Source organism: Leuciscus leuciscus (genome assembly GCF_965113295.1).
Source record: "Leuciscus leuciscus genome assembly, chromosome: 1".
NCBI lineage: Eukaryota > Metazoa > Chordata > Actinopteri > Cypriniformes > Leuciscidae > Leuciscus > Leuciscus leuciscus.
The window spans coordinates 78026855-78054146 of NC_138725.1; the positions used below are offsets into that span (position 1 = coordinate 78026855).

At 41.0% G+C, this 27292-nt stretch overlaps 1 protein-coding gene across 2 annotated transcripts in view; it reads left to right on the plus strand.

Moving 5' to 3' along the window:
- Positions 1 to 27292, plus strand: part of ern1 (endoplasmic reticulum to nucleus signaling 1) — a 72486-nt gene that overhangs the window by 18593 nt on the left and 26601 nt on the right. For both annotated transcript variants that reach the window (XM_082185055.1, XM_082185056.1), the window contains exons 6-12: positions 1350 to 1472; positions 3876 to 3977; positions 4056 to 4317; positions 5869 to 5947; positions 6587 to 6752; positions 7594 to 7709; positions 9469 to 9657. In XM_082185055.1, coding sequence (XP_082041181.1) covers positions 1350 to 1472; positions 3876 to 3977; positions 4056 to 4317; positions 5869 to 5947; positions 6587 to 6752; positions 7594 to 7709; positions 9469 to 9657 — 1037 coding nt within the window. The remainder of the gene's footprint in view (positions 1 to 1349; positions 1473 to 3875; positions 3978 to 4055; positions 4318 to 5868; positions 5948 to 6586; positions 6753 to 7593; positions 7710 to 9468; positions 9658 to 27292) is intronic.

Genomic DNA, 27292 nt, shown 5'->3' on the forward strand with positions numbered 1-27292 from the left:
ACTTTAAAACTGCAGTGAACCAAAGACAGTCTCAAAAACACGCTACCGCTGGTGTTTCTGACGTCACAAACTACCTTGTAACCAATCAGATCAACGTGTGATCGTCGATGAGTGGATCTCTGAGCTGAGTGAGTGAGTGGAGGCGGGGCTCATTTGCATATTCATAGAACCACGCATACTAAATGAGGCAAGGGTGTCGAGTTAAGATATTTTAAGGATTTTTTTTCAAGGAAAAACATTTCAATATGTCAGTTTTAAGGGATAAAATGATTGACTACAGGGGGACTTTAAATGTTGATTCGACACGACTAGCAGGAGTGTCACACTTTTGAGGAACTGGTCTTTCCTAATGGCCTCCCTGTGGATGGGTGGGCACTGTGGGATTGCTTCATAATCTCACTGCAAACACCACAATAAGACGTCTCTCTGTGCCACCCTTTTTAAACCACCGAGAGTGCGTAATCACAAGGCACAGAGACATCTATAATGACACGCAGCCAGCCCAAAGAAGCAGGCCAAACACTGATTAAATCAGACAATATCTTAATCCCGTTACTTGCTAATCTCTCCTAATTAGATTTATTAATGGTTCAAACATTAGCGTTGAAGTTGTCTCATATGTTGTTGAATATCACAGGAAATAAGCACTGTTTGACTCAAAACCACACTTCTTTCCTGAGATAAACATGTGGTGTGTTTGATCTGACGTGCTGATGTGTGTTTACACATCCTGACGAGAACATTTACCCATGATGCATCAGTTATCTTTGGACTTTTGATCTCTAAGATGATAAAGGGCAAAATGAAATGGGGAAAAGAACGAGCACATGGGAAAAGCATGCACTGAATATGTAAATGACCACTTATCTTTCCATTTTATTCAGTAGTTCTTGTATATTAGTGCGTTTTATTCTTGCCTTTGTTGTTCATTGGTGCAAAATTATGAAAATTAGGAGCTTTCCCTTTCAGACGATGTCATCAAGCCATCTACAAATTTCAGTGATGGTTCATTTCTGTTGAAAAAAAAAAAGTTATTTATTTAGTTCATTGTGAGTGTGAGTGAGTGGAGGCGGGGCTCATTTGCATATTCATAGAACCGTGTATACTAAATGAGGCAAGGGTGTCGAGTTACATTCAAGCTAGTTTAAGACATGAAAGAAATTATTTCCACACAGGAAAAACATAATAATGGAGTTTTACACACAATCTTTTGTTTTTTTGCAAATGGAACGAGAATGACTGGTTGAATGACAGACGCTGCACATAGAGCTTATCTTGAATTGAATTTGAAACATGAATAACTGTATGAAGTATATGAAGGTTTGAGCATGAGATGTGTGTGTGTGTAGGTAAGAAGCAGGACGTGTGGTATGTTGTGGATCTGCTGACCGGTGAGAAACAGCAAACGCTGACCTCCTCTTACGCTGAGATGTTCTGTCCATCTTCATCTCTGCTGTACCTCGGACGCACAGGTGAGACCTGGACCTCTACCTGTAACTGGACCTCGTTCTCAGTTTCAGCTTCAGCTTCAGATCAGCTCTGTTTGTTCGTCTACATGAGCAGGAAGAACAAAAAACACTAGTGTTGTCACGGTACCAATATTTCAGTATTCGGTACCGATACCAGTGAAAATCCACTGTTCTCGGTACCAATTTCGGTACCAAAGCTTAATTTAGATTAAATGTACATAATTATATTAAAGTGTATATCACAAAGATGGAAACTGTAGTATTAAAAACACTTTACAATAAGATTCCATTTGTTAGATAACATTAGATAAAATGACCTAACAAAAAAAACTATAGTTTTTATTTCTCATCTCCATAAATATATCTAGTAGTAAAGCTAATGCAAGGGCTAGAAATCAATTAATAGGCCTATGTCACACTTCCTCGTCGTCATGGAGAGCGCAGTTCGCACAAGCGTTTGTACTCCCGTGGCGTCTGTCGTTGCTATGCATCCATGAACGCACATGGAAAAGCAAGCGCACCGCTTCTATTATGAGCGCGCTTGCCGCGCGCCATTTGAAATAACGTATCTGCACGCGCAAAAACATCAGCACCACACCAGCAGCAGCACCGCCGGTCGCCATCAGCGCTTTAATGAAGAGGACGCAACTGCACGCGCATCAAGTACCGGGTTTGAGAAAACCTGGTACCGTGACGTTTAAAAAAAAATTTGTACCGACTTGGTACCGAAGTACCGGGTCTTTTGACAACACTAAAAAACACTTTATCATCTTTGATTTGAAAGATAAACAAACATTATTGTTGTGCTTAAGGATGCTTTAAGAAATGAAATGAACATTTGAATCAGTGCACAAAAAATATTTATTTATATGCTGTATATGCAAGTATTGCATTTCATGTTTCAGAATGTTTACTGATTAAAATATAGTTGAAGTCTATTATGAATAGAGGAGAAATAACCATCTTTAAATTATAACTAAATCTCAGACAGGAACTAAATATGTTGATCCAGGAACAAGTTGCATTTGGCAAAATCACGGCGACTGAACATTTGTTCATGTAATGCACATGTAAACGAATATGTGAATCTGATTGCAAAATGTGGGGTAGTACATATAAACAGAGTGGAGACACTATTTTACAGTGTGCTTGTTGATCATGTACTCACTATAGTATTAACAGTTAAATATTAGGGCTGTCAATCGATTAAAATTTTTAATCGCGATTAATCGCATTTAATGGCACATTTTTTTATTTGTTCTAAATGTACCTTAAATTAATACTTTTCAAGTTTGTAATACTCTAATCAACGTGGGCATGGATAAATATAGATGCTTTATGCAAATGTATGTTTATTATTGAAACCATAGTCAATATAGAGCATAAGGACGAGACATGTTTCAAAGGTCATAGATGTTTTTCAAAGAACTTGTTCATGTCTATTAGACACATGTAGAAAAAACAAAAAAATGCCAGGTTACCATTACTTCTCTTTCTTTGCACTGAGCAATTTACTAACACAAACATGTTTAGATTTTGCATGACAGGGCAGCTCTTCTGAAAATGCTAAATGTACATTTATTATTTATTATTACATTGTAGTTTGTCTCTCTCTGTGCCCATTTAGATGAAGCTAAATTCTCAATAAAACTGTTTTCATTGGTATATTTTACTGTTTCTTTTGTCAAACAACGGAATGAATTTGAAATGGTGACTGAAACGCGACCCATTAAGATAACCAGCTCTCCCTTCCAAGATGTTAAGTTAATCTGCACAACAATTCTGATAATCGAGCCGTTGTCTGGTGAAATCAAATTCACATAAGATAAAGACAATATATGTGCTCTGATTTCGGCTATACTTGTAAAATTAGTGAAGCAACATAATATCTGTGCTTAACTGAATTAAAGCGCTACTTCTAAAAAGAGAGAGAGAGAGAGAGAGAGAGAGAGAGAGCGAGAGAGCGAGAGGTGCGCGCGCGGGCGGGCTGAGAGAGCAGTACCGGCGGTACCGGTAAATTCTCAGAAACTAAATAAGGTTTGGGCGCTTTGTTGAAGGGAAAAAATCGCTAAAGGGGTCTGCAATGTCGCTAAGTTGGCAACACTGTGTATCTCCATTTCTCCAACTAGGGGTTGGGCCACGGGTCAAACAGAAAATACGCGCTGCGTTAATCGCGCGTTAAAAAAATGAGTGCCGTTAACATGATTTTGCGTTAACGCGTTGTTAACTTTGACAGCCCTATTAAATATATAAAGTATAAGATAAGTAAGAGTTAGAGTTTTAGAGGACGTGAAAATGAAAAGTGCGTCGGGCTGAAACTAGCAAAACACACTTGCATTGAGTCGAGTGTATGATCGGGCCCAAAGATTTGTGCTTTGCTGATCCACTGATTGTGTTGTTCCTCAGAATACACAATCACGATGTACGACACCAAGAGCCGAGAGCTTCGCTGGAACGCCACGTACTCCGACTACGCCTACACCCTTCCAGACGATGACACCAAACACAGTGAGGATCCATCAGTGGCAGTCTGGAAACCCTTTCAGATCTCTTCCACATTACACTGTTTTTCCTGTGTTCTTCCAGACATGGCCCACTTCGTGTCCAACGGGGACGGGCTGGTGGTGACGGTGGACAGTGAGTCCGGGGACGTGCAGTGGGTCCAGAACTATAACTCTCCAGTGGTGGCCATCTACATCTGGCAGCGCGAGGGCCTTCGCAAGGTCACACACACCAATGTGGCCGTCGAAACTCTGCGTTATCTCACCTTCATGTCAGGAGAGGTCGGCCGCATCACACAGTGGACGTATCCGTTTCCCCGCGAGAAGAAAACCAAAGATAAACTCCTGTAAGATAAGATCAAGTACTATGTTTTTATAGCTCTTGTTTTTCTGTATGCCTACATAGGGTTATTTAAAATTTCTATTTGCTTCATTTCCACAATAATATTTGGTAACACTTTATTATACAGTGTTCTTGTTACATATGTTACATGTACTTACCATAGTAATAACAGTAAATTATGCATAATTACATTCAACTAACCCTCATCCAAACCCTAACCCTATAGTAAGTACATGTAGTTAATAGTTTTAACCTTATCGACAGTGTTTGTCATGCAACCTCTCGATTTTCTTTAATGTTTACTTGCGAAACCACATTTTACTCCAGTTTGGCTCTTGCTGAGCTGGCATGATTTGACTTGCATGCTGCATCTCCGATATCTAAGCCACATCCTGTCTGTCTTTTAAGAAGTGTGGGGAAGATCTGATTCTGGAAATTGTAGTATGAAGTAGTAATACACAAATCACAAATGTATTGTTCATAAGATTTTAAGAATGCTCTTGTTACACAATTTGTTGCAGCAAGAGGTCTACACTCACACTTATTTTATTTATTTATTTGATCAGATTAGCATCAGTATTGGCAGATACTCAAGATTGCATTATCTGTATCTGACATGAAGAAATGCTATCCATAGCTTTGAGCAGAAACCCTCTTTGTGGTACCAGGTTTAAAGCAGATCACTATCTATATATCTATATCTATATATATCTATATCTATATATATATATATATATATATATATATATATATATATTGTACTGTGCAAAAGTCTTAGGCATGTTAATGTTGATTTTCTACACCTGTGGCAATGGGTCTGATCGAAACACCTGAATTCAATAATTAAAGTCCCCCTGTAGTCAATTTTATCCCTTAAAACTCATCTTTGATCCCCAAAATTACATATTTAAACCTTTTTTCCTTGAAAAAAAATCTTCATGCCTTAAACTAGCTTGAATGTAACTCTACACCCTTGCCTCATTTAGTATCTGTGGTTCTATGAATATGCAAATGAGCCCCGCCTCCACTCACTCACTCACTCAGCTCAGAGATCCACTGGTTGACGATCACACGTTGATCTGATTGGTTACAGGGTAGTTTGTGACGTCAGAAACACCAGCGATTTCAAAGCATGTTTTTGAGACTGTCTTTGGTTCACTGCAGTTTTAAGGAGAAAATAGAAAAGCAATGGTGTCGACTTATGAATTTACACATGGTTTGTCTTAAAGCACATTAAAAACACCACATAGACACATAAACAACATTTAAAAGCTGGATTTTCACCACAGGGGGACTTCAAGACGTGCGTCCCGATACTTCTGTCCATATAGTGCATATTACAGTAACTGGAGTAAGCTCAAACTTCCCTCTACTATATAGATATCTTTCTGGGAGTGTTGTTGTCATCATCCTAAAGACTGTCAGTATGCAGTATTAGTGCATGGATAAAGATTAGCCATTGTATAAAACCTAGCAGTTCCTTGCTAAGCTATTTACAGGCAAAGAATGTAACTTTGGAAAACAAGCTCTGAGTAATTTGCTGTTGTTCTGACAGGTCCACGCTATATGTGGGGAAACACTCCACTGGTCTGTACGCGTCTCCCTCACTGGTGCATGATGGAGTTACTGTTGTGGTGAGTGCCATTAAAAACCTCAAATATGTGTTTATGGGACTACATGCTTAGATTGATTTTAGAATATATATAGATATATTAATTACATATTATTTTTGTCTTCAATGAAGTTTTCTATAGTTGAACACATTCAGGACTAGAATAGGTTTTTAATAGCCCTTTGGTTGGTCAAAATTGTGACTCTTATTTCTGTCTATTATTTATTAAATTAAATTCAAATGCAATTCTAAAATGGCATTTCAATTACCTGATTTTTAAAAATATATATATGAGTATGTTTAATTTTTTAATTTTTAATTTTTCATATATATTTTGGGGCAAAAAGTGAAAAATGTTGATCTGACTACAAAGACTACAAAAAAAATGTGTGTGTGTGTTAATGGCATGAGAGGTTTTCAGAACCATATGAATACATGAATACAAAGAACATGATTTCTAAGAACATGAGTTTTAAAGCAGATTTGTCTTTTTCTTAATCATATTTATAGACTACTTCATTATCCCATATATCATTTTCAGAGTGTTAAGCAGTGGAATGTTGGAAATAAAGTAAGACATTTTTATATAGGTCTGAAAAGTCCCTAGTGCTGTTCTAGTGCATGCATGCTCATAACAAGTGTGTGTGTGTGTGTGTTTCAGCCCCGTGGCAGGACGTTTCCCATGCTGGAGGGTCCCAGTAACCAGGACTCGAGCGTGGAAGATGAGCAGGAGTGTGTGATCACTCCCAGCACAACAGTGAAGTTCAGCGCAGCGCTGAGAGAGAGGAACCGCATCAACTTCATGAGGAACTCTCTGCTGCTGATAGGTACACACTCCAGCAGAGATGTGTGTGTGTGTCCATCATGCCCTCTAGTGGAGAGACGCTGTGCAAAAGGGATCTGTTTGCTAAAAACTAGTGCTGAGCAATAAATAATCGCATCCAGAATAAAAGTGTGTTTACATAATATATGTGTGTGTATTGTGTTAACATAAATACACACACATTGTATTTATACACACATACATGGGGACATTAAATTTAACATTTAATTTAATATTCAACAATATTATTGAGACACCATTATATGAGAACTGAACTGAGCTGGTTTTCTCCAGAGCCGCTATATATATAAATGAACTAAATTAATAACCTTTTTACAACAAAAATGAACCATCACTGAGCTTACTTAAGCTGGACTGTGACGCTATTTTCTTCTGGAAACAAACTTAGTTGCATTATTCTCCTGTTATCTCTGTAAAGCTCAACAATCTGTACTATAAAAAGCGCTATATAAATAAATGTGACACACATGCATTTATATATTTAAGAAAAATTGTGTTATTTACATATAAAATATTTGTAAAATATTATACATTATAAAAAATAATGTAAATTATATATAAATAAATATGCAGTATATACATTCAAATATTTCTTAAATATAGACATGCATGTGTTTGTATTTATATTTACAAAATTATTATACACAGTACACACACACATTATGTAAACACAAACTTTTATTTTGGATGTGATTAATCGTTGCCCAGCACTACTAAAAGCATACAATTTGTGTTTTGTAAATATTTCATAATTGTTAATAAGTATCTTCCCACTTTTCTCGCGCTCTATTTTTAATAAGGTATGATATGTTTCTCTCGCTCAGGTCACCACGAGACGCCACCTGACGCTCATAACAAGATCCTGGAGAAGTTCCCGGAGAACATCCCTCGCCAGCACGTCAACATCATTCCTCCGGCCACAGAGAAGACCATTGAAGAGGTACAGTGAGAACGACACCACATCCCACTGGCTTTGACAGGTCACATGTGTAATAAACCCATGGAGACAATAACCAGATAAGTGACTTTCACAATGTAGTTTTAGAAGAGGAAGGAGCCCTTTAGATCACATTATTATTATTATTATTATTATTATTATTAGTCAAATGTCTGTGATGGTTTTATTAAAAAAGAACAAGTGTGGTAGCATGGCTTGGAAAGCATGTGACTACCTGTCAATCTGTTATTCTAAGAGGCAGATGTTTTCAAGTACATGAGAACAAGGAGTGCCTCAAGGCTGCATCTTTTCCGTTTTTCTGTTTAGGATTAAAATAAATGGTATTTGAAATGTTATAGGCCCAAATGTTTGGCGATATATGTTATTGATTAAGTGGAAACACAATAAATGAGTGGTTACTTGAAAACTGTTTAGGATTCTGTAAACCCTGCATGCATCCACTGCTATCTGCGGTGTCCCTGCATCATGACCTGTAACTGTTCATTGATATTCTTGGATGGTAAAATGACTTTCATCCCTCATCTAAAGCATAAAGCACCCAGTGCATTTAATTACTACATAATAGAAGTAGTAGAAAAAGCAAACGCAGTGCAAATTGCACTGTTCTTTTATGGCCAAACAGACCGCTGGTCCATTCCTGACTAGAGTATGCAGTTAATATAAAGCAAAATCTACACAATCAAGCTTATAAAACCAATATTCTCCACACAATAATTGCATATCCAGACCCAGCTATATCAGATGCTTTGGAAAACGCATCAGATGTCATCAAAAAATTGTCCAGAATTACAAATTCACAGATTAAATCCTTTTTGATCACTGCGAGCACTGTAACGATGTACACTTTTATCAAATCTTGGGAAGTAACAATAACAACATTTCATCACCGCTCCACCTCAGCGACAGCAGAAAGAAGAAAAAAGGCATGTAAACATTTGAAATGGACCGGAACAACAATTCAATTTTAAAATGTATTAGGCCTATGCAATTATATACATTAAAAATATAAGCCAAGCAGCTTAATGTTTATCTCGTGTAAATAAGAGGCTACATTAACTTATTTCTGCTAATTTCCATATTTTTAAAATGTTATCCATCCTTTTGAGATAAATTGTTAGACAGCAAACCTCCTTAAAAAGGAGATTCAAATAATCACATAATAAACAGGACATTATTTTGTATTCGTATTATTCCAAGCATATGACATGTGATTCACAGCAGACAATCATGCGACTGACCATGTGAACAGCGTGTTCCCGGGTTCGTGGGATTATAAAACTCGCTCCTCCACCGTCAATAAATCTCCATCTGAGGGCATGAGTTTTATCACTGAGGTGCACATCTATTTCTACAGTCGTCCACATGAGAAACAACTACCGTCTGAATATGGCTTAAGGCTGTTGGTGTGTTTGAAATCAGTTGTAGTTCTTGTGTTTCTCTTTCCTTCAGTGATTTTGCTTGTTAACAGCAGGTGTTCATCACTAATGCTCAATCATCAAATGTATTTTTACAGACGTCCACATGAGAAACACTTACTGTCCGAATAGGGCTCTTGACTACAAAACCTAAAACGTGCAAGATTGCCCAGAAAAACTTTCACAATTTGTATTACAAGTACCGCAAAATAGTTTTGTTTATTTTTACAGGTGTTGTACAGATATGTTTGATTTTATTGAATGCTCGATTATTTTCTGTATCTGCCATGAAATAGCCTTTGTAACTGATATGTCATGTGTTTCAGAAAGTGAATGAGAGTGGGATGGAGGACAACAGTCCGCTGCCTCCGCCGGTGTCGTCCCTGCAGGAGAAGCCCGGTCGTGTCCCGCGCGTGGAGACGCCAGTGGACTCCATGCTGAAGGACATGGCCACCATCATCTTCTGCACCTTCCTCCTGGCCGGCTGGGTGGCCTTCATCATCACCTATCCCAAGGTAAACACACCCCCAATAAGATCTTCCCATTAGGAAGTTACTCATTCGGTCAGTGAGGTGATTTAAGCATTTTCAGATGTTTCGATGTGGATGAGCAACTTTTGGAAAACGCTTGAAACAGGGACAGGGAGCGTTTTAAAATGAAAATGGCGGGTTTTTTATGTATCGGGATTAATGTAGACAAGGGATGCACGATATATCGGCCACCATATCGGTGGCATACATTTTTAATGTTATCGTTATCGGCCTGATAAGAAAATTTGGCCATTATCTTAAAGCCGATAAATACTGGGTTATTTCCTTCAGCTGAGACACTTCAGATGCTTCATGTTCAACATGATGGATTTGAATTGCTTGAAATATGATTGGAATCACTTCAATAAAGGAAAATACAGTAAAGTGCAACAGTCTGTCATATCGGCTGCAAATATCATTATAATTGTGTGTTTGGGACATGGACTTTATATTTGTATATAAAAATTTGGATTTAGATTTATCGGCCATATGTCGGTTATTGGCTTTCAAATATAAAGAATTATCGGTATCGGCCAAAATGTTCATTTCTGCGCATCCCTAATGTAGACGTAGCTTGATGGTATTGTGGTTTGTTAGTAGTGGGATATTTTGTTGATAAAATGATCATGCCAATAAAATAGCGTGAGAACTTTATTATGTATCATCTTGTGAACTTTTAGTATGTTTTACTCGTGTGCAGGAAGGTGATTTAAGCATTTTCAGATGTTTCGATGTGGATGAGCAACCTTTGGAAAATGCTTGAAACAGGGACAGGGAGCTCTTCAAAATAAAAACATTTCTTTAAATGCATCCGGATGAATATAGACATGGGGATGCACGATATATCTTCAACCATATCGGTATCGGCCGATATATGTTAATTAAGTTGGCTTGAGAAAGCCAACTTACTGATATTGTACTTAAACTTATTAGTGGTGCTTTTTCAAAGCACCACTAGTGTTATTGTCACTCATACTTATTAAGTTGGCTTGAGAAAGCCAACATATTGAAATCCTATTTAAACTTATTATTATTATTAGTGGTGCTTTTTCAAAGCACCACTAGTGTTATTGTCACTCATACTTATTAGTGGTGCTTTGAAAAGCACCACTATTGTTATCCTCCATACTTATTAGTGGTGCTTTGAAAAGCACCACTATTGTTATCCTCCATACTTATTAGTGGTGCTTTGAAAAGCACCACTATTGTTATCCTCCATACTTATTATTATTCTTATTCTTATTATTCTGGACAAAAGTTTGGCGCGTAACTCGTCCTGCACCGTTTGTCACAGACCCATGAATGAGGTGTCAAATCGACCAGCGTATTGAGGAGAGGTGTGCTATGACTTTTATAAGCGATCAGGGGTACGGTGTTCGCCCCAGGGGCGAAAAAGCGGCCGAAAAATCCCATAGACTTAACATTGCAACGAACTTTGATGACTCGTAGCTCTGAGTGAGGATTTCGCAGAAACGTGTGATTTGCCACATTTGAAGAGGCTGACAGGCTCTGTAAGAACATACCTCACAATGGGGTAAAAGTTGCACCCCTGGGGGGCAGGAGCTGCCCAAAGTTTCCCATTGACTTACTATGGTGTAGGACGGCCCATGAAATGGGCCGTCCTACACCATAGCATGTGTTTTTCCTACTATGGTAAATTACATAAGGTTTTTGTATTGAACGTAGCTCTGGATCACAGTGTCATAGAGACAAGGGGGCGGGCTCATTTTACTCAGACGACCAATCAGTCTCTCAGGATCATTGTGAAGCTATCAAGCCACGCCCTAGCAACCATTTAGAGCACCTTAGCAACAAGTTCCATAGACTTCCATTGAAAGAGATCAAAGGGATATCTCTGGACTGAATTGTCATAGAAACATGAGGGTGGTCTCATTTGACTCGGGGCAGCAAACAGCCAATCATGAATCACCTCAACACTTCCTAGCCCATCCCTAGCAACCATTGTCGAGCACCTTAGCAACCAAAATCCAAAGAGGGATATCTTCCATTCTGAATGTCACAGAGGCATGGGAGTTGGTTTATATCATTCATACTGACAAGCAGCCTTTGGAGTTTCATGACTGGCAGCTGCCAAGCCACTCCCTAACAACCAAATAGAGTACCCTAGCAACCAAAATCCAGAGAGGGATATCTTCCATTCTGTATGTCAGAGGCATGGGAGTTGGTTTATATCATTCATACTGACAAGCAGCCTTTGGAATTTCATGTTTGGCAGCTGCCAAGCCACTCCCTAGCAACCAAACAGAGTACCCTAGCAACCAAAATCCAAAGAAGGATATCTTCCATTCTGAATGTCACAGAGGCATGGGAGTTGGTTTATATCATTCATAGTGACAAGAAGCCTTTGCAGTTTCATCATTGGCAGTTGTCAAGCAACTCCATAGCAACCAAACAGAGTACCCTAGCAACCAAAATCCAAAGAGGGATATCTTCCATTCTGAATGTCACAGAGGCATGGGAGTTGGTTTATATAATTAATACTGACAAGCAGCCTTTGGAATTTCATGATTGGCAGCTGCTACGCCACTCCCTAGCAACCAAACCGAGTACCCTAGCAACCAAAATCCAAAGAGGGATATCTTCCGTTCTGAATGTCACAGAGGCATGGGAGTTGGTTTATATCATTCATAGTGGCAAGAAGCCTTTGGAGTTTCATCATTGGCAGCTGCCTAGCAACTCCATAGCAACCAAACAGAGTACCCTAGCAACCAAAATCCAAAGAGGCATTTCTTCCATTCTGAATGTCACAGAGGCATGGGAGTTGGTTTATATCATTCATAGTGACAAGAAGCCTTTGGAGTTTCATCATTGGCAGCTGCCTAGCAACTCCATAGCAACCAAACAGAGTACCCTAGCAACCGTTTATCAAGACCCATGTCTTTTCATCAGAACATCGTATAGAGATGGGGTTTGGCTCTTTTGTTTCGTTTGGGAAACAGTCTGTAAAATATCACCACGGTTACTGTGTATTCACACCATAGCAACCGTTTAGAGCCACCTAGCAACCATATTGAAACATATAGAAGCCATATTTCAGCTCCACAACATCGTACAGACATGGTTGTTGGCTCGTATGCAATCATGTACAACACCCTAGCAACCGAGTGGTGAGTTTTGCCACTGCAAGCACCACTTCACATTTTCTTCAGGAAATGTACATTCTAGTGTTGTGATTACTATTCACCTAGACAAAACTTTGGCGCGTAACTCGCCCCACACCGTTTGTCACAGACCCCTGAATGAGGTGTCAAATCGACCGGTTTATTGAGGAGAGGTGTGCTATGACTTTTATAATCGATCGGGTGTAAGATGTTCGTCTGGCGGGCGAAAAATTTGCCGAAAAATGTCCCATAGACTTAACATAGGCACAAAATTTGCAAAATCATATCTTTGGCTCAGAAGGTCATAGAGCCTTGGGGTTGGGCTCTTTTGATTCGTCCTATCAAGCAGCCAATAAGTAGTGACATAACAACTTCATAGCCACGCCCTAGAAACCAGTTACAGGCCCCTAGCAACCACTGAACAACATTTACAAGCCATATCTCAGCAACAAAACATTGTAAAAACACAGAGTTGGGCATTTTTTGACCCAGACCTGCAAATACTCTTTATATATTACCCCACAAACTGTATAAATAAACCTTAGCAACCATTTGGAGTACCCTAGCAACCGTACAAACACATGAATGAGCTATATCTCAGCACCAGAACATCGTATAGACATGGGGGTGTGCTTGTTTGTTTCGGTTGGGAAACCAGTCTGTAAATATCACCATGGTAACTGTGTATTCACACCCTAGCAACCGTTTAGAGCCACCTAGCAACCATATTGCAACATATAGAAGCCATATTTCAGCTCCACAACATGGTACAGACATGGTTGTTGGCTCGTATGCAATCATGTACAACACCCTAGCAACCGAGTGGCGAGTTTTGCCACTGCAAGCACCACTTCACATTTTCTTCAGGAAATGTACATTCTAGTTATTATTCTTATTCTTATTATTCTGGACAAAAGTTTGGCGCGTAACTCGTCCCGCACCGTTTGTCACAGACCCATGAATGAGGTGTCAAATCGACCAGCGTATTGAGGAGAGGTGTGCTATGACTTTTATAAGCGATCGGGGGTACGGTGTTCGCCCCAGGGGCGAAAAAGCGGCCGAAAAATCCCATAGACTTAACATTGCAACGAACTTTGATGACTCGTAGCTCTGAGTGAGGATTTCGCAGAAACGTGTGATTTGCCACATTTGAAGAGGCTGACAGGCTCTGTAAGAACATACCTCACAATGGGGTAAAAGTTGCACCCCTGGGGGGCAGGAGCTGCCCAAAGTTTCCCATTGACTTACTATGGTGTAGGACGGCCCATGAAATGGGCCGTCCTACACCATAGCATGTGTTTTTCCTACTATGGTAAATTACATAAGGTTTTTGTATTGAACGTAGCTCTGGATCACAGTGTCATAGAGACAAGGGGGCGGGCTCATTTTACTCAGACGACCAATCAGTCTCTCAGGATCATTGTGAAGCTATCAAGCCACGCCCTAGCAACCATTTAGAGCACCTTAGCAACAAGTTCCATAGACTTCCATTGAAAGAGATCAAAGGGATATCTCTGGACTGAATTGTCATAGAAACATGAGGGTGGTCTCATTTGACTCGGGGCAGCAAACAGCCAATCATGAATCACCTCAACACTTCCTAGCCCATCCCTAGCAACCATTGTCGAGCACCTTAGCAACCAAAATCCAAAGAGGGATATCTTCCATTCTGAATGTCACAGAGGCATGGGAGTTGGTTTATATCATTCATACTGACAAGCAGCCTTTGGAGTTTCATGACTGGCAGCTGCCAAGCCACTCCCTAACAACCAAATAGAGTACCCTAGCAACCAAAATCCAGAGAGGGATATCTTCCATTCTGTATGTCACAGAGGCATGGGAGTTGGTTTATATCATTCATACTGACAAGCAGCCTTTGGACTTTCATGTTTGGCAGCTGCCAAGCCACTCCCTAGCAACCAAACAGAGTACCCTAGCAACCAAAATCCAAAGAAGGATATCTTCCATTCTGAATGTCACAGAGGCATGGGAGTTGGTTTATATCATTCATAGTGACAAGAAGCCTTTGCAGTTTCATCATTGGCAGTTGTCAAGCAACTCCATAGCAACCAAACAGAGTACCCTAGCAACCAAAATCCAAAGAGGGATATCTTCCATTCTGAATGTCACAGAGGCATGGGAGTTGGTTTATATAATTAATACTGACAAGCAGCCTTTGGAATTTCATGATTGGCAGCTGCTACGCCACTCCCTAGCAACCAAACCGAGTACCCTAGCAACCAAAATCCAAAGAGGGATATCTTCCGTTCTGAATGTCACAGAGGCATGGGAGTTGGTTTATATCATTCATAGTGGCAAGAAGCCTTTGGAGTTTCATCATTGGCAGCTGCCTAGCAACTCCATAGCAACCAAACAGAGTACCCTAGCAACCAAAATCCAAAGAGACATTTCTTCCATTCTGAATGTCACAGAGGCATGGGAGTTGGTTTATATCATTCATAGTGACAAGAAGCCTTTGGAGTTTCATCATTGGCAGCTGCCTAGCAACTCCATAGCAACCAAACAGAGTACCCTAGCAACCGTTTATCAAGACCCATGTCTTTTCATCAGAACATCGTATAGAGATGGGGTTTGGCTCTTTTGTTTCGTTTGGGAAACAGTCTGTAAAATATCACCACGGTTACTGTGTATTCACACCATAGCAACCGTTTAGAGCCACCTAGCAACCATATTGAAACATATAGAAGCCATATTTCAGCTCCACAACATCGTACAGACATGGTTGTTGGCTCGTATGCAATCATGTACAACACCCTAGCAACCGAGTGGTGAGTTTTGCCACTGCAAGCACCACTTCACATTTTCTTCAGGAAATGTACATTCTAGTTATTATTCTTATTCTTATTATTCTGGACAAAAGTTTGGCGCGTAACTCGTCCCGCACCGTTTGTCACAGACCCATGAATGAGGTGTCAAATCGACCAGCGTATTGAGGAGAGGTGTGCTATGACTTTTATAAGCGATCGGGGGTACGGTGTTCGCCCCAGGGGCGAAAAAGCGGCCGAAAAATCCCATAGACTTAACATTGCAACGAACTTTGATGACTCGTAGCTCTGAGTGAGGATTTCGCAGAAACGTGTGATTTGCCACATTTGAAGAGGCTGACAGGCTCTGTAAGAACATACCTCACAATGGGGTAAAAGTTGCACCCCTGGGGGGCAGGAGCTGCCCAAAGTTTCCCATTGACTTACTATGGTGTAGGACGGCCCATGAAATGGGCCGTCCTACACCATAGCATGTGTTTTTCCTACTATGGTAAATTACATAAGGTTTTTGTATTGAACGTAGCTCTGGATCACAGTGTCATAGAGACAAGGGGGCGGGCTCATTTTACTCAGACGACCAATCAGTCTCTCAGGATCATTGTGAAGCTATCAAGCCACGCCCTAGCAACCATTTAGAGCACCTTAGCAACAAGTTCCATAGACTTCCATTGAAAGAGATCAAAGGGATATCTCTGGACTGAATTGTCATAGAAACATGAGGGTGGTCTCATTTGACTCGGGGCAGCAAACAGCCAATCATGAATCACCTCAACACTTCCTAGCCCATCCCTAGCAACCATTGTCGAGCACCTTAGCAACAAAAATCCAAAGAGGGATATCTTCCATTCTGAATGTCACAGAGGCATGGGAGTTGGTTTATATCATTCATACTGACAAGCAGCCTTTGGAGTTTCATGACTGGCAGCTGCCAAGCCACTCCCTAACAACCAAATAGAGTACCCTAGCAACCAAAATCCAGAGAGGGATATCTTCCATTCTGTATGTCACAGAGGCATGGGAGTTGGTTTATATCATTCATACTGACAAGCAGCCTTTGGACTTTCATGTTTGGCAGCTGCCAAGCCACTCCCTAGCAACCAAACAGAGTACCCTAGCAACCAAAATCCAAAGAAGGATATCTTCCATTCTGAATGTCACAGAGGCATGGGAGTTGGTTTATATCATTCATACTGACAAGCAGCCTTTGGAGTTTCATGACTGGCAGCTGCCAAGCCACTCCCTAACAACCAAATAGAGTACCCTAGCAACCAAAATCCAGAGAGGGATATCTTCCATTCTGTATGTCACAGAGGCATGGGAGTTGGTTTATATCATTCATACTGACAAGCAGCCTTTGGACTTTCATGTTTGGCAGCTGCCAAGCCACTCCCTAGCAACCAAACAGAGTACCCTAGCAACCAAAATCCAAAGAAGGATATCTTCCATTCTGAATGTCACAGAGGCATGGGAGTTGGTTTATATCATTCATAGTGACAAGAAGCCTTTGCAGTTTCATCATTGGCAGTTGTCAAGCAACTCCATAGCAACCAAACAGAGTACCCTAGCAACCAAAATCCAAAGAGGGATATCTTCCATTCTGAATGTCACAGAGGCATGGGAGTTGGTTTATATAATTAATACTGACAAGCAGCCTTTGGAATTTCATGATTGGCAGCTGCTACGCCACTCCCTAGCAACCAAACCGAGTACCCTAGCAACCAAAATCCAAAGAGGGATATCTTCCGTTCTGAATGTCACAGAGGCATGGGAGTTGGTTTATATCATTCATAGTGGCAAGAAGCCTTTGGAGTTTCATCATTGGCAGCTGCCTAGCAACTCCATAGCAACCAAACAGAGTACCCTAGCAACCAAAATCCAAAGAGGCATTTCTTCCATTCTGAATGTCACAGAGGCATGGGAGTTGGTTTATATCATTCATAGTGACAAGAAGCCTTTGGAGTTTCATCATTGGCAGCTGCCTAGCAACTCCATAGCAACCAAACAGAGTACCCTAGCAACCGTTTATCAAGACCCATGTCTTTTCATCAGAACATCGTATAGAGATGGGGTTTGGCTCTTTTGTTTCGTTTGGGAAACAGTCTGTAAAATATCACCACGGTTACTGTGTATTCACACCATAGCAACCGTTTAGAGCCACCTAGCAACCATATTGAAACATATAGAAGCCATATTTCAGCTCCACAACATCGTACAGACATGGTTGTTGGCTCGTATGCAATCATGTACAACACCCTAGCAACCGAGTGGTGAGTTTTGCCACTGCAAGCACCACTTCACATTTTCTTCAGGAAATGTACATTCTAGTGTTGTGATTACTATTCACCTAGACAAAACTTCGGCGCGTAACTCGCCCCACACCGTTTGTCACAGACCCCTAAATGAGGTGTCAAATCGACCGGTTTATTGAGGAGAGGTGTGCTATGACTTTTATAAGCGATCGGGTGTACAATGTTCGTCTGGCGGGCGAAAAATTTGCTGAAAAATTTCCCATAGACTTAACATAGGCTCAAAATTTGCAAAATCATATCTTTGATTCAGAAGGTCATAGAGGCCCCTAGCAACCATTGAACAACATTTACAAGCCATATCTCAGCAACAAAACATTGTAAAAACACAGAGTTGGCCATTTTTTGACCCAGACTTGCAAATACTCTTTATATATTACCCCATAAACTGTATAAACAAACCGTAGCAACCATTTGGAGTACCCTAGCAACCGTACAAACACATGAATGAGCTATATCTCAGCACCAGAACATCGTATAGACATGGGGGTGTGTTTGTTTGTTTTGGTTGGGAAACCAGTCTGTAAATATCATCATGGTAACTGTGTAACCACACCATAGCAACCGTTTAGAGCTACCTAGCAACCATATTGCAACATATAGAAGCCATATTTCAGCTCCACAACATCGTACAGACATGGTTGTTGTCTCGTATGCAATCATGTACAAAATCCTAGCAACCGAGTGGTGAGTTTTGCCACTGCAAGCACCACTTCACATTTTCTTCAGGAAATGTACATTCTAGTTATTCTTCTTCTTCTTCTTATTATTCCGCCACAAGTTTGGCGCGTAACTTGCCCCGCACCGTTTGTCACAGACGCCTGAGTGAGGTGTCAAATCGACCGGCTCATTGAGGAGAGGTGTGCTATGACTTTTCTAAGCGATCGGGTGTACGATGTTTGCACAGCGGACGAAAAAGCGGCCAAAAAAGTCCCATTGACTTTACATGGGGAGTTCTAAAAACATTTGAATCCCAACTGCCGTTTTCACACACACCACTCCAAAGGGCCTGACACCCCTGCGTTTCTCTCCCTCTCTCTCTCCCTCAGAGGATTTATATTATCAAGCAGCCAATAAGTAATGGCCTAAAATCTTCATAGCCACACCCTAGCAACCAGTTACAGCACCCTAGCAACCACTCTCAGCTCCCTAGCAACCACCCTAAACCAATAAATAATATAAAAACATTTTTTTTACATTTTTTAAAGCAATATCACACTCGTAGCCTTGCGATATTGCTCCATACTTGTGCCTATTCGGCCATAGGCACGAGGCCGCAGGCCGAGTGCCGTACTGAAGGAACTCGTTATTAAAGATTTTAAGAACTCTATAAAAACTCCATAGTAACCATATTTGACAACTACCAACCACCTAGTAACACCATAGCAACTACCAAAAATACCTTAGCAACCACCCTGAACACCCTAGCAACGTCTAGAAATGCTCTAGTAACCACCAAAAAACTCTAGCAACCAACCAGAACACCCTAGCAACTGCCTAGCAACCACCCAGAAAACCTAGCAACTGCCTAGTAACCACCCAAAACGCCTAGCAACCACCCAGAACACCCTAGCAACTGCCTAGCAACACCATAGCAACCACCTAGCAATGCCCTAGCAACCACCAAGAATACCCTAGCAACTGCCTAGCAACCACCAAGAATACCCTAGCAACTGCCTAGCAACCACCCAGAACACCTTAGCAACTGCCTAGCAACACCATAGCAACCACCCAGAAAACCCTAGCAACCACCACCTGGCAACAGCATCTTGCTAAAAACATGCTAGCAACATACTAATCATGTTAGCATCATGCTAGCAACATGCTAATCAAGCTAGCATTATGCTACCAACATGCTAATCAAGCTAACATCATGCTAGCAACATGCTAATCAAGCTATCATAATGCTAGCAAAATGCTAATCAAGCTAGCATCATGCTAGCAGCATGCTAATCAAGCTAGCATTATGCTAGCAACATGCTAATCATGTTAGCATCTAGCTAAAAACATGCTAGCAACATGCTAATCATGCTAGCATCAAGCTACCAACATGCTAATCAAGCTAGCATCATGCTAACATAATGCTAATCAAGCTAGCATAATGCTAGCAACATGCTAATCAAGCTAGCATCATGCTAGCAACATGCTAATCAAGCTAGCATTATGTTAGAAACATGCTAATCATGTTAGCATCTAGCTAAAAACATGCTAATCATGCTAGCATCAAGCTACCAACATGCTAATCAAGCTAGCATCATGCTAACATAATGCTAATCAAGCTAGCATCATGCTAGCAACATGCTAATCATGCTACCAATATGCTAATTAAGCTAGCATCATGCTAGCAAAATGCTATTCAAGCTAGCATTATGCTAACAATATGTTAATCAAGCTAGCATAATGCTAATCATGTTAGCATCTGGCTAAAAACATGCTAGCAAAATGCTAATCATGCTAACATCTTGTTAAAAGCATGCTAGCAACATGCTAATCATGCTAGCATCATGCTACCAACATGCTAATCATGTTAACAACATGCTAATCATGCCAGCATCATTTTAACAACATGTTAATCATAGTAAATCATCTTAGAAACATGGTAAATCGTGGTAAATAATGCTAAAACGTGGTATATCATGGTATCACAACATGTTAATTGTGTTAGCATCTGCCCAGTGGCGAGTTTTGCCACTGCAAGCACCACTTCACATTTTCTTCAGGAAATGTACATTCTAGTGTTGTGATTACTATTCACCTAGACAAAACTTTGGCGCGTAACTCGCCCCACACCGTTTGTCACAGACCCTTGAATGAGGTGTCAAATCGACCGGTTTATTGAGGAGAGGTGTGCTATGACTTTAATAAGCAATCGTGTGTATGATGTTCGTCTGGCAGGCGAAAAATTAGCCGAAAAATGTCCCATAGACTTAACATAGGCACAAAATTTGCTAAATCATATCTTTGGCTCAGAAGGTCATAGAGCCATGGGGTTGGGCTCTTTTGATTCGTCCTATCCAGCAGCCAAAAAGTAGTGACATAACAACTTCATAGCCACGCCCTAGCAACCAGTTACAGGCCCCTAGCAACCATTGAACAACATTTACAAGCCATATCTCAGCAACAAAACATTGTAAAAACACAGAATTGGGCATTTTTTGACCCAGACCTGCAAATACTCTTTAAATATTACCCCATAAACTGTATAAACAAACCTTAGCAATGATTTGGAGTACCTTAGCAACCGTACAAACACATGAATGAGCTATATCTCAGCACCAGAACATCGTATAGAAATGGGGGTGTGTTTGGTTGTTTTGGTTGGGAAACCAGTCTGTAAATATCATCATGGTAACTGTGTAACCACACCTTAGCAACCGTTTAAAGCTACCTAGCAACCATATGGCAACATATAGAAGCCATATTTCAGCTCCACAACATCGTACAGACATGGTTGTTGGCTCGTATGCAATCATGTACAACACCCTAGCATCCGAGTGGCGAATTTTGCCACTGCAAGCACCACTTCACATTTTCTTCAGGAAATGTACATTCTAGTGTTGTGATTACTATTCACCTAGACAAAACTTTGGCGCGTAACTCGCCCCACACCGTTTGTCACAGACCCTTGAATGAGGTGTCAAATCGACCGGTTTATTGAGGAGAGGTGTGCTATGACTTTAATAAGCAATCGTGTGTATGATGTTCGTCTGGCAGGCGAAAAATTAGCCGAAAAATGTCCCATAGACTTAACATAGGCACAAAATTTGCTAAATCATATCTTTGGCTCAGAAGGTCATAGAGCCATGGGGTTGGGCTCTTTTGATTCGTCCTATCCAGCAGCCAAAAAGTAGTGACATAACAACTTCATAGCCACGCCCTAGCAACCAGTTACAGGCCCCTAGCAACCATTGAACAACATTTACAAGCCATATCTCAGCAACAAAACATTGTAAAAACACAGAATTGGGCATTTTTTGACCCAGACCTGCAAATACTCTTTAAATATTACCCCATAAACTGTATAAACAAACCTTAGCAATGATTTGGAGTACCTTAGCAACCGTACAAACACATGAATGAGCTATATCTCAGCACCAGAACATCGTATAGAAATGGGGGTGTGTTTGGTTGTTTTGGTTGGGAAACCAGTCTGTAAATATCATCATGGTAACTGTGTAACCACACCTTAGCAACCGTTTAAAGCTACCTAGCAACCATATGGCAACATATAGAAGCCATATTTCAGCTCCACAACATCGTACAGACATGGTTGTTGGCTCGTATGCAATCATGTACAACACCCTAGCATCCGAGTGGCGAATTTTGCCACTGCAAGCACCACTTCACATTTTCTTCAGGAAATGTACATTCTAGTTAAGTTGGCTTGAGAGAGCCAACATATTGAAATCCTATTTAAACTTATTATTATTATTATTATTATTAATATTATTATTCTTCTGTGAAAAACTGTTGACTCAAACTCGCCCTAGAGCTTTAACTCTACATACTCCAAACTCGGCTCAGACACTCAAACTGATCTGAAGTTAGTTGCTTTATCTTTTCAGACTGATCGGACTTACGGTTTTCCTACAAATGACGATCAAAACTCGGAAAAACTCCCATTGACTTAACATTGGGCATTCTAAAAAAATTCAAACTCACCAACCGACAAAAATTCAAATCTAAATCCCTTGAAAACTAAACCAAACTGCCATTCTATATATATTAGCCAATGAAACTCATTTAAACTAAAAAACTCTAATCTCATACACTTATAAACTAATTAACTTAAATTGAATAACTAATTAACTTAAATTGAATAACTAATTAACTAATAAACTCATGAATTCATAGATTTATGAACTCTTAAACTCACAAATGAATAAACTCTGAACTCTAAACTAATTTAAACTTATAAACTCTAATCTCATACACTTATAAACTAATTAACTTAAATTTAATAACTAATTAACTAATAAACTCATGAATTCATAGACTTATGAACTCTTAAACTCATAAATTAATAAACTCTGAACTCTAAACTCATTTAAACTTATAAACTCTAAACTCAAAAACTTGTACACTTATAAACTTATCAATTTATACACTTATAAACTCTAAACTCTGAGTGTGTGTGTGTGTGTGTGTGTGTGTGTGTGTATCTATCTATCTACCGCTCTGAATACCATAGCAACCACCCAGAACACCCTAGCAACCACCTAGCAACCACCCAGAACACCCTAGCAACCACCCAAAAGACCCTAGCAACCACCCAAAACACCCTAGCAACCGCCTAGCAACCACCCAAAAGACCATAGCAACCACCCAAAACACCCTAGCAACCGCCTAGCAACCACCCAAAAGACCCTAGCAACCACCCAAAACACCCTAGCAACCGCCTAGCAACCACCCAAAAGACCCTAGCAACCGCCCAAAATACCCTAGCAACACCATAGCAACCACACAAAACATCCTAGTAACCACCCATAACACCCTAGCAACCGCCTAGCAACCACCCAGAACACCCTAGCAACCACCCAAAACACCCTAGCAACCACCAAAAATACCCTAGCAACACCATAGCAACCACACAAAACATCCTAGTAACCACCCATAACACCCTAGCAACCGCCTAGCAACCACCCAGAACACCCTAGCAACCACCCAAAACACCCTAGCAACCACCCAAAATATCCTAGCAACCGCCTAGCAACCACCCAGAATACCTTAGCAACCACCCAAAACACCCTAGCAACCACCCAGAACACCCTAGCAACCGCCTAGCAACCACCCAAAAGACCCTAGCAACCACCCAAAAGACCCTAGCAACCGCCTAGCAACCACCCAGAATACCCTAGCAACCACCCAAAACACCCTAGCAACAACCCAGAACACCCTAGCAACCGCCTAGCAACCACCCAGAATACCCTAGCAACCACCCAAAAGACCCTAGCAACCACCCAAAAGACCCTAGCAACCGCCTAGCAACCACCCAGAATATCCTAGCAACCACCCAAAACACCCTAGCAACCACCCAAAAGACCCTAGCAACCACCCAAAACACCCTAGCAACCACCCAAAAGACCCTAGCAACCACCCAGAACACCTTAGCAACCTCCTAGCAACCACCCAAAAGACCCTAGCAACCACCTAGCAACCACCCAAAAGACCCTAGCAACCACCCAGGACACCCTAGCAACCACCTAGCAACCACCCAGAACACCCTAGCAACCTCCCAAAATACCCTAGCAACACCATAGCAACCACCCATAACATCCTAGCAACCGCCTAGCAAAAAACTTTCTGGTCCAAACTTTCTCAAGCCAACTTAAAGTTTGTCTCGACGAACTTTCGCATCTAGTTATTATTATTCTTCTTACTAAAACTGTTGACTCAAACTCGCCCTAGAGCTTTAACTCTACATACTTCAAATTCGGCTCAGACACTCAAACTGATCTGCAGCTATATGCTATATCTTTTCAGACTGATCGGACTTACGGTTTTCCTACAAAAAACTCGGAAAAACTCCCATTGACTTAACATTGGGCATTCTAAAAAAATTCAAACTCACCAACCGACAAAAATTTAAATCTAAATCCCTTGAAAACTAATTCAAACTGCCATTCTATATATATTAGCCAATGAAACTCATTTAAACTAATAAACTCTAATCTCATACACTTATAAACTAATTAACTTAAATGTAATAACTAATTAACTAATAAACTCATGAATTCATAGACTTATGAACTCTTAAACTCATAAATTAATAAACTCTGAACTCTAAACTCATTTAAACTTATAAACTCTAAACTCAAAAACTTGTACACTTATAAACTCATCAATTTATACACTTATAAACTCTAAACTCATAAACTCTGAGTGTGTGTGTGTGTGTGTGTGTGTGTGTGTGTGTGTGTGTGTATCTATCTATCTACCGCTCTGAATACCATAGCAACCACCCAGAACACCCTAGCAACCACCTAGCAACCACCCAGAACACCCTAGCAACCACCCAAAACACCCTAGCAACCACCCAAAAGACCCTAGCAACCACCCAAAATACCCTAGCAACACCATAGCAACCACACAAAACATCCTAGTAACCACCCATAACACCCTAGCAACCGCCTAGCAACCACCCAGAACACCCTAGCAACCACCCAAAACACCCTAGCAACCACCCAAAATACCCTAGCAACACCATAGCAACCACACAAAACATCCTAGTAACCACCCATAACACCCTAGCAACCGCCTAGCAACCACCCAGAACACCCTAGCAACCACCCAAAAGACCCTAGCAACCACCCAAAAGACCCTAGCAACCACCTAGCAACCACCCAGAATACCCTAGCAACCACCCAAAACACCCTAGCAACCACCCAGAACACCCTAGCAACCGCCTAGCAACCACCCAAAAGACCCTAGCAACCACCCAAAAGACCCTAGCAACCGCCTAGCAACCACCCAGAATACCCTAGCAACCACCCAGAATACCCTAGCAACCACCCAAAACACCCTAGCAACCACCCAGAACACCCTAGCAACCGCCTAGCAACCACCCAAAAGACCCTAGCAACCACCCAAAAGACCCTAGCAACCGCCTAGCAACCACCCAGAATACCCTAGCAACCACCCAAAACACCCTAGCAACCGCCTAGCAACCACCCAAAAGACCCTAGCAACCACCAAAAACACCCTAGCAACCGCCTAGCAACCACCCAAAAGACCCTAGCAACCACCCAGAATACCATAGCAACCACCCAAAAGACCCTAGCAACCACCCAAAATACCCTAGCAACCACCCAAAATACCCTAGCAACCGCCTAGCAACCACCCAAAAGACCCTAGCAACCACCCTAAATATCCTAGCAACCGCATAGCAACCACCCAGAATACCCTAGCAACCACCCAAAACACCCTAGCAACCGCCTAGCAACCACCCAAAAGACCCTAGCAACCACCCAAAAGACCCTAGCAACCACCCAAAAGACCCTAGTAACCACCCAAAATATCACAGCAACCGCCTAGCAACCACCCAGAATACCATAGCAACCACCCAAAACACCCTAGCAACCGCCTAGCAACCACCCAAAAGACCCTAGCAACCACCCAGGACACCCTAGCAACCACCTAGCAACCACCCAGAACACCCTAGCAACCTCCCAAAATACCCTAGCAACACCATAGCAACCACCCATAACATCCTAGCAACCGCCTAGCAAAAAACGTTCTGGTCCAAACTTTCTCAAGCCAACTTAAAGTTTGTCTCGACGAACTTTCGCATCTAGTTATTATTATTATTCTTCTTACTAAAACTGTTGACTCAAACTCGCCCTAGAGCTTTAACTCTACATACTCCAAACTTGGCTCAGACACTCAAACTGATCTGCAGCTATATGCTATATATTTTCAGACTGATCGGATTTACGGTTTTCCTACAAATGACGATCAAAACTCGGAAAAACTCCCATTGACTTAACATTGGGCATTCTAAAAAAATTCAAACTCACCAACCGACAAAAATTCAAATCTAAATCCCTTGAAAACTAAATCAAACTGCCATTCTATATATATTAGCCAATGAAACTCATTTAAACTAATAAACTCTAATCTCATACACTTATAAACTAATTAACTTAAATTTAATAACTAATTAACTAATAAACTCATGAATTCATAGACTTATGAACTCTTAAACTCATAAATTAATAAACTCTGAACTCTAAACTCATTTAAACTTATAAACTCTAAACTCAAAAACTTGTACACTTATAAACTCATCAATTTATACACTTATAAACTCTAAACTCATAAACTCTGAGTGTGTGTGTGTGTGTGTGTGTGTGTGTGTGTGTGTGTGTGTGTGTGTGTGTGTCTGAGTGTCTGAGTGAGTGTGTGAGCGAGGTAGTCTGTTTGAGTGGGTGTGTGTGTGTATCTATCTATCTACCGCTCTGAATACCATAGCAACCACCCAGAACACCCTAGCAACCACCCATAACACCCTAGTAACCACCCATAACACCCTAGCAACCGCCTAGCAACCACCCAGAACACCCTAGCAACCACCCAAAACACCCTAGCAACCACCCAAAATACCCTAGCAACACCATAGCAACCACACAAAACATCCTAGTAACCACCCATAACACCCTAGCAACCGCCTAGCAACCACCCAGAACACCCTAGCAACCACCCAAAAGACCCTAGCAACCACCCAAAAGACCCTAGCAACCGCCTAGCAACCACCCAGAATACCCTAGCAACCACCCAAAACACCCTAGCAACCACCCAGAACACCCTAGCAACCGCCTAGCAACCACCCAGAATACCCTAGCAACCACCCAAAACACCCTAGCAACCACCCAAAAGACCCTAGCAACCGCCTAGCAACCACCCAGAA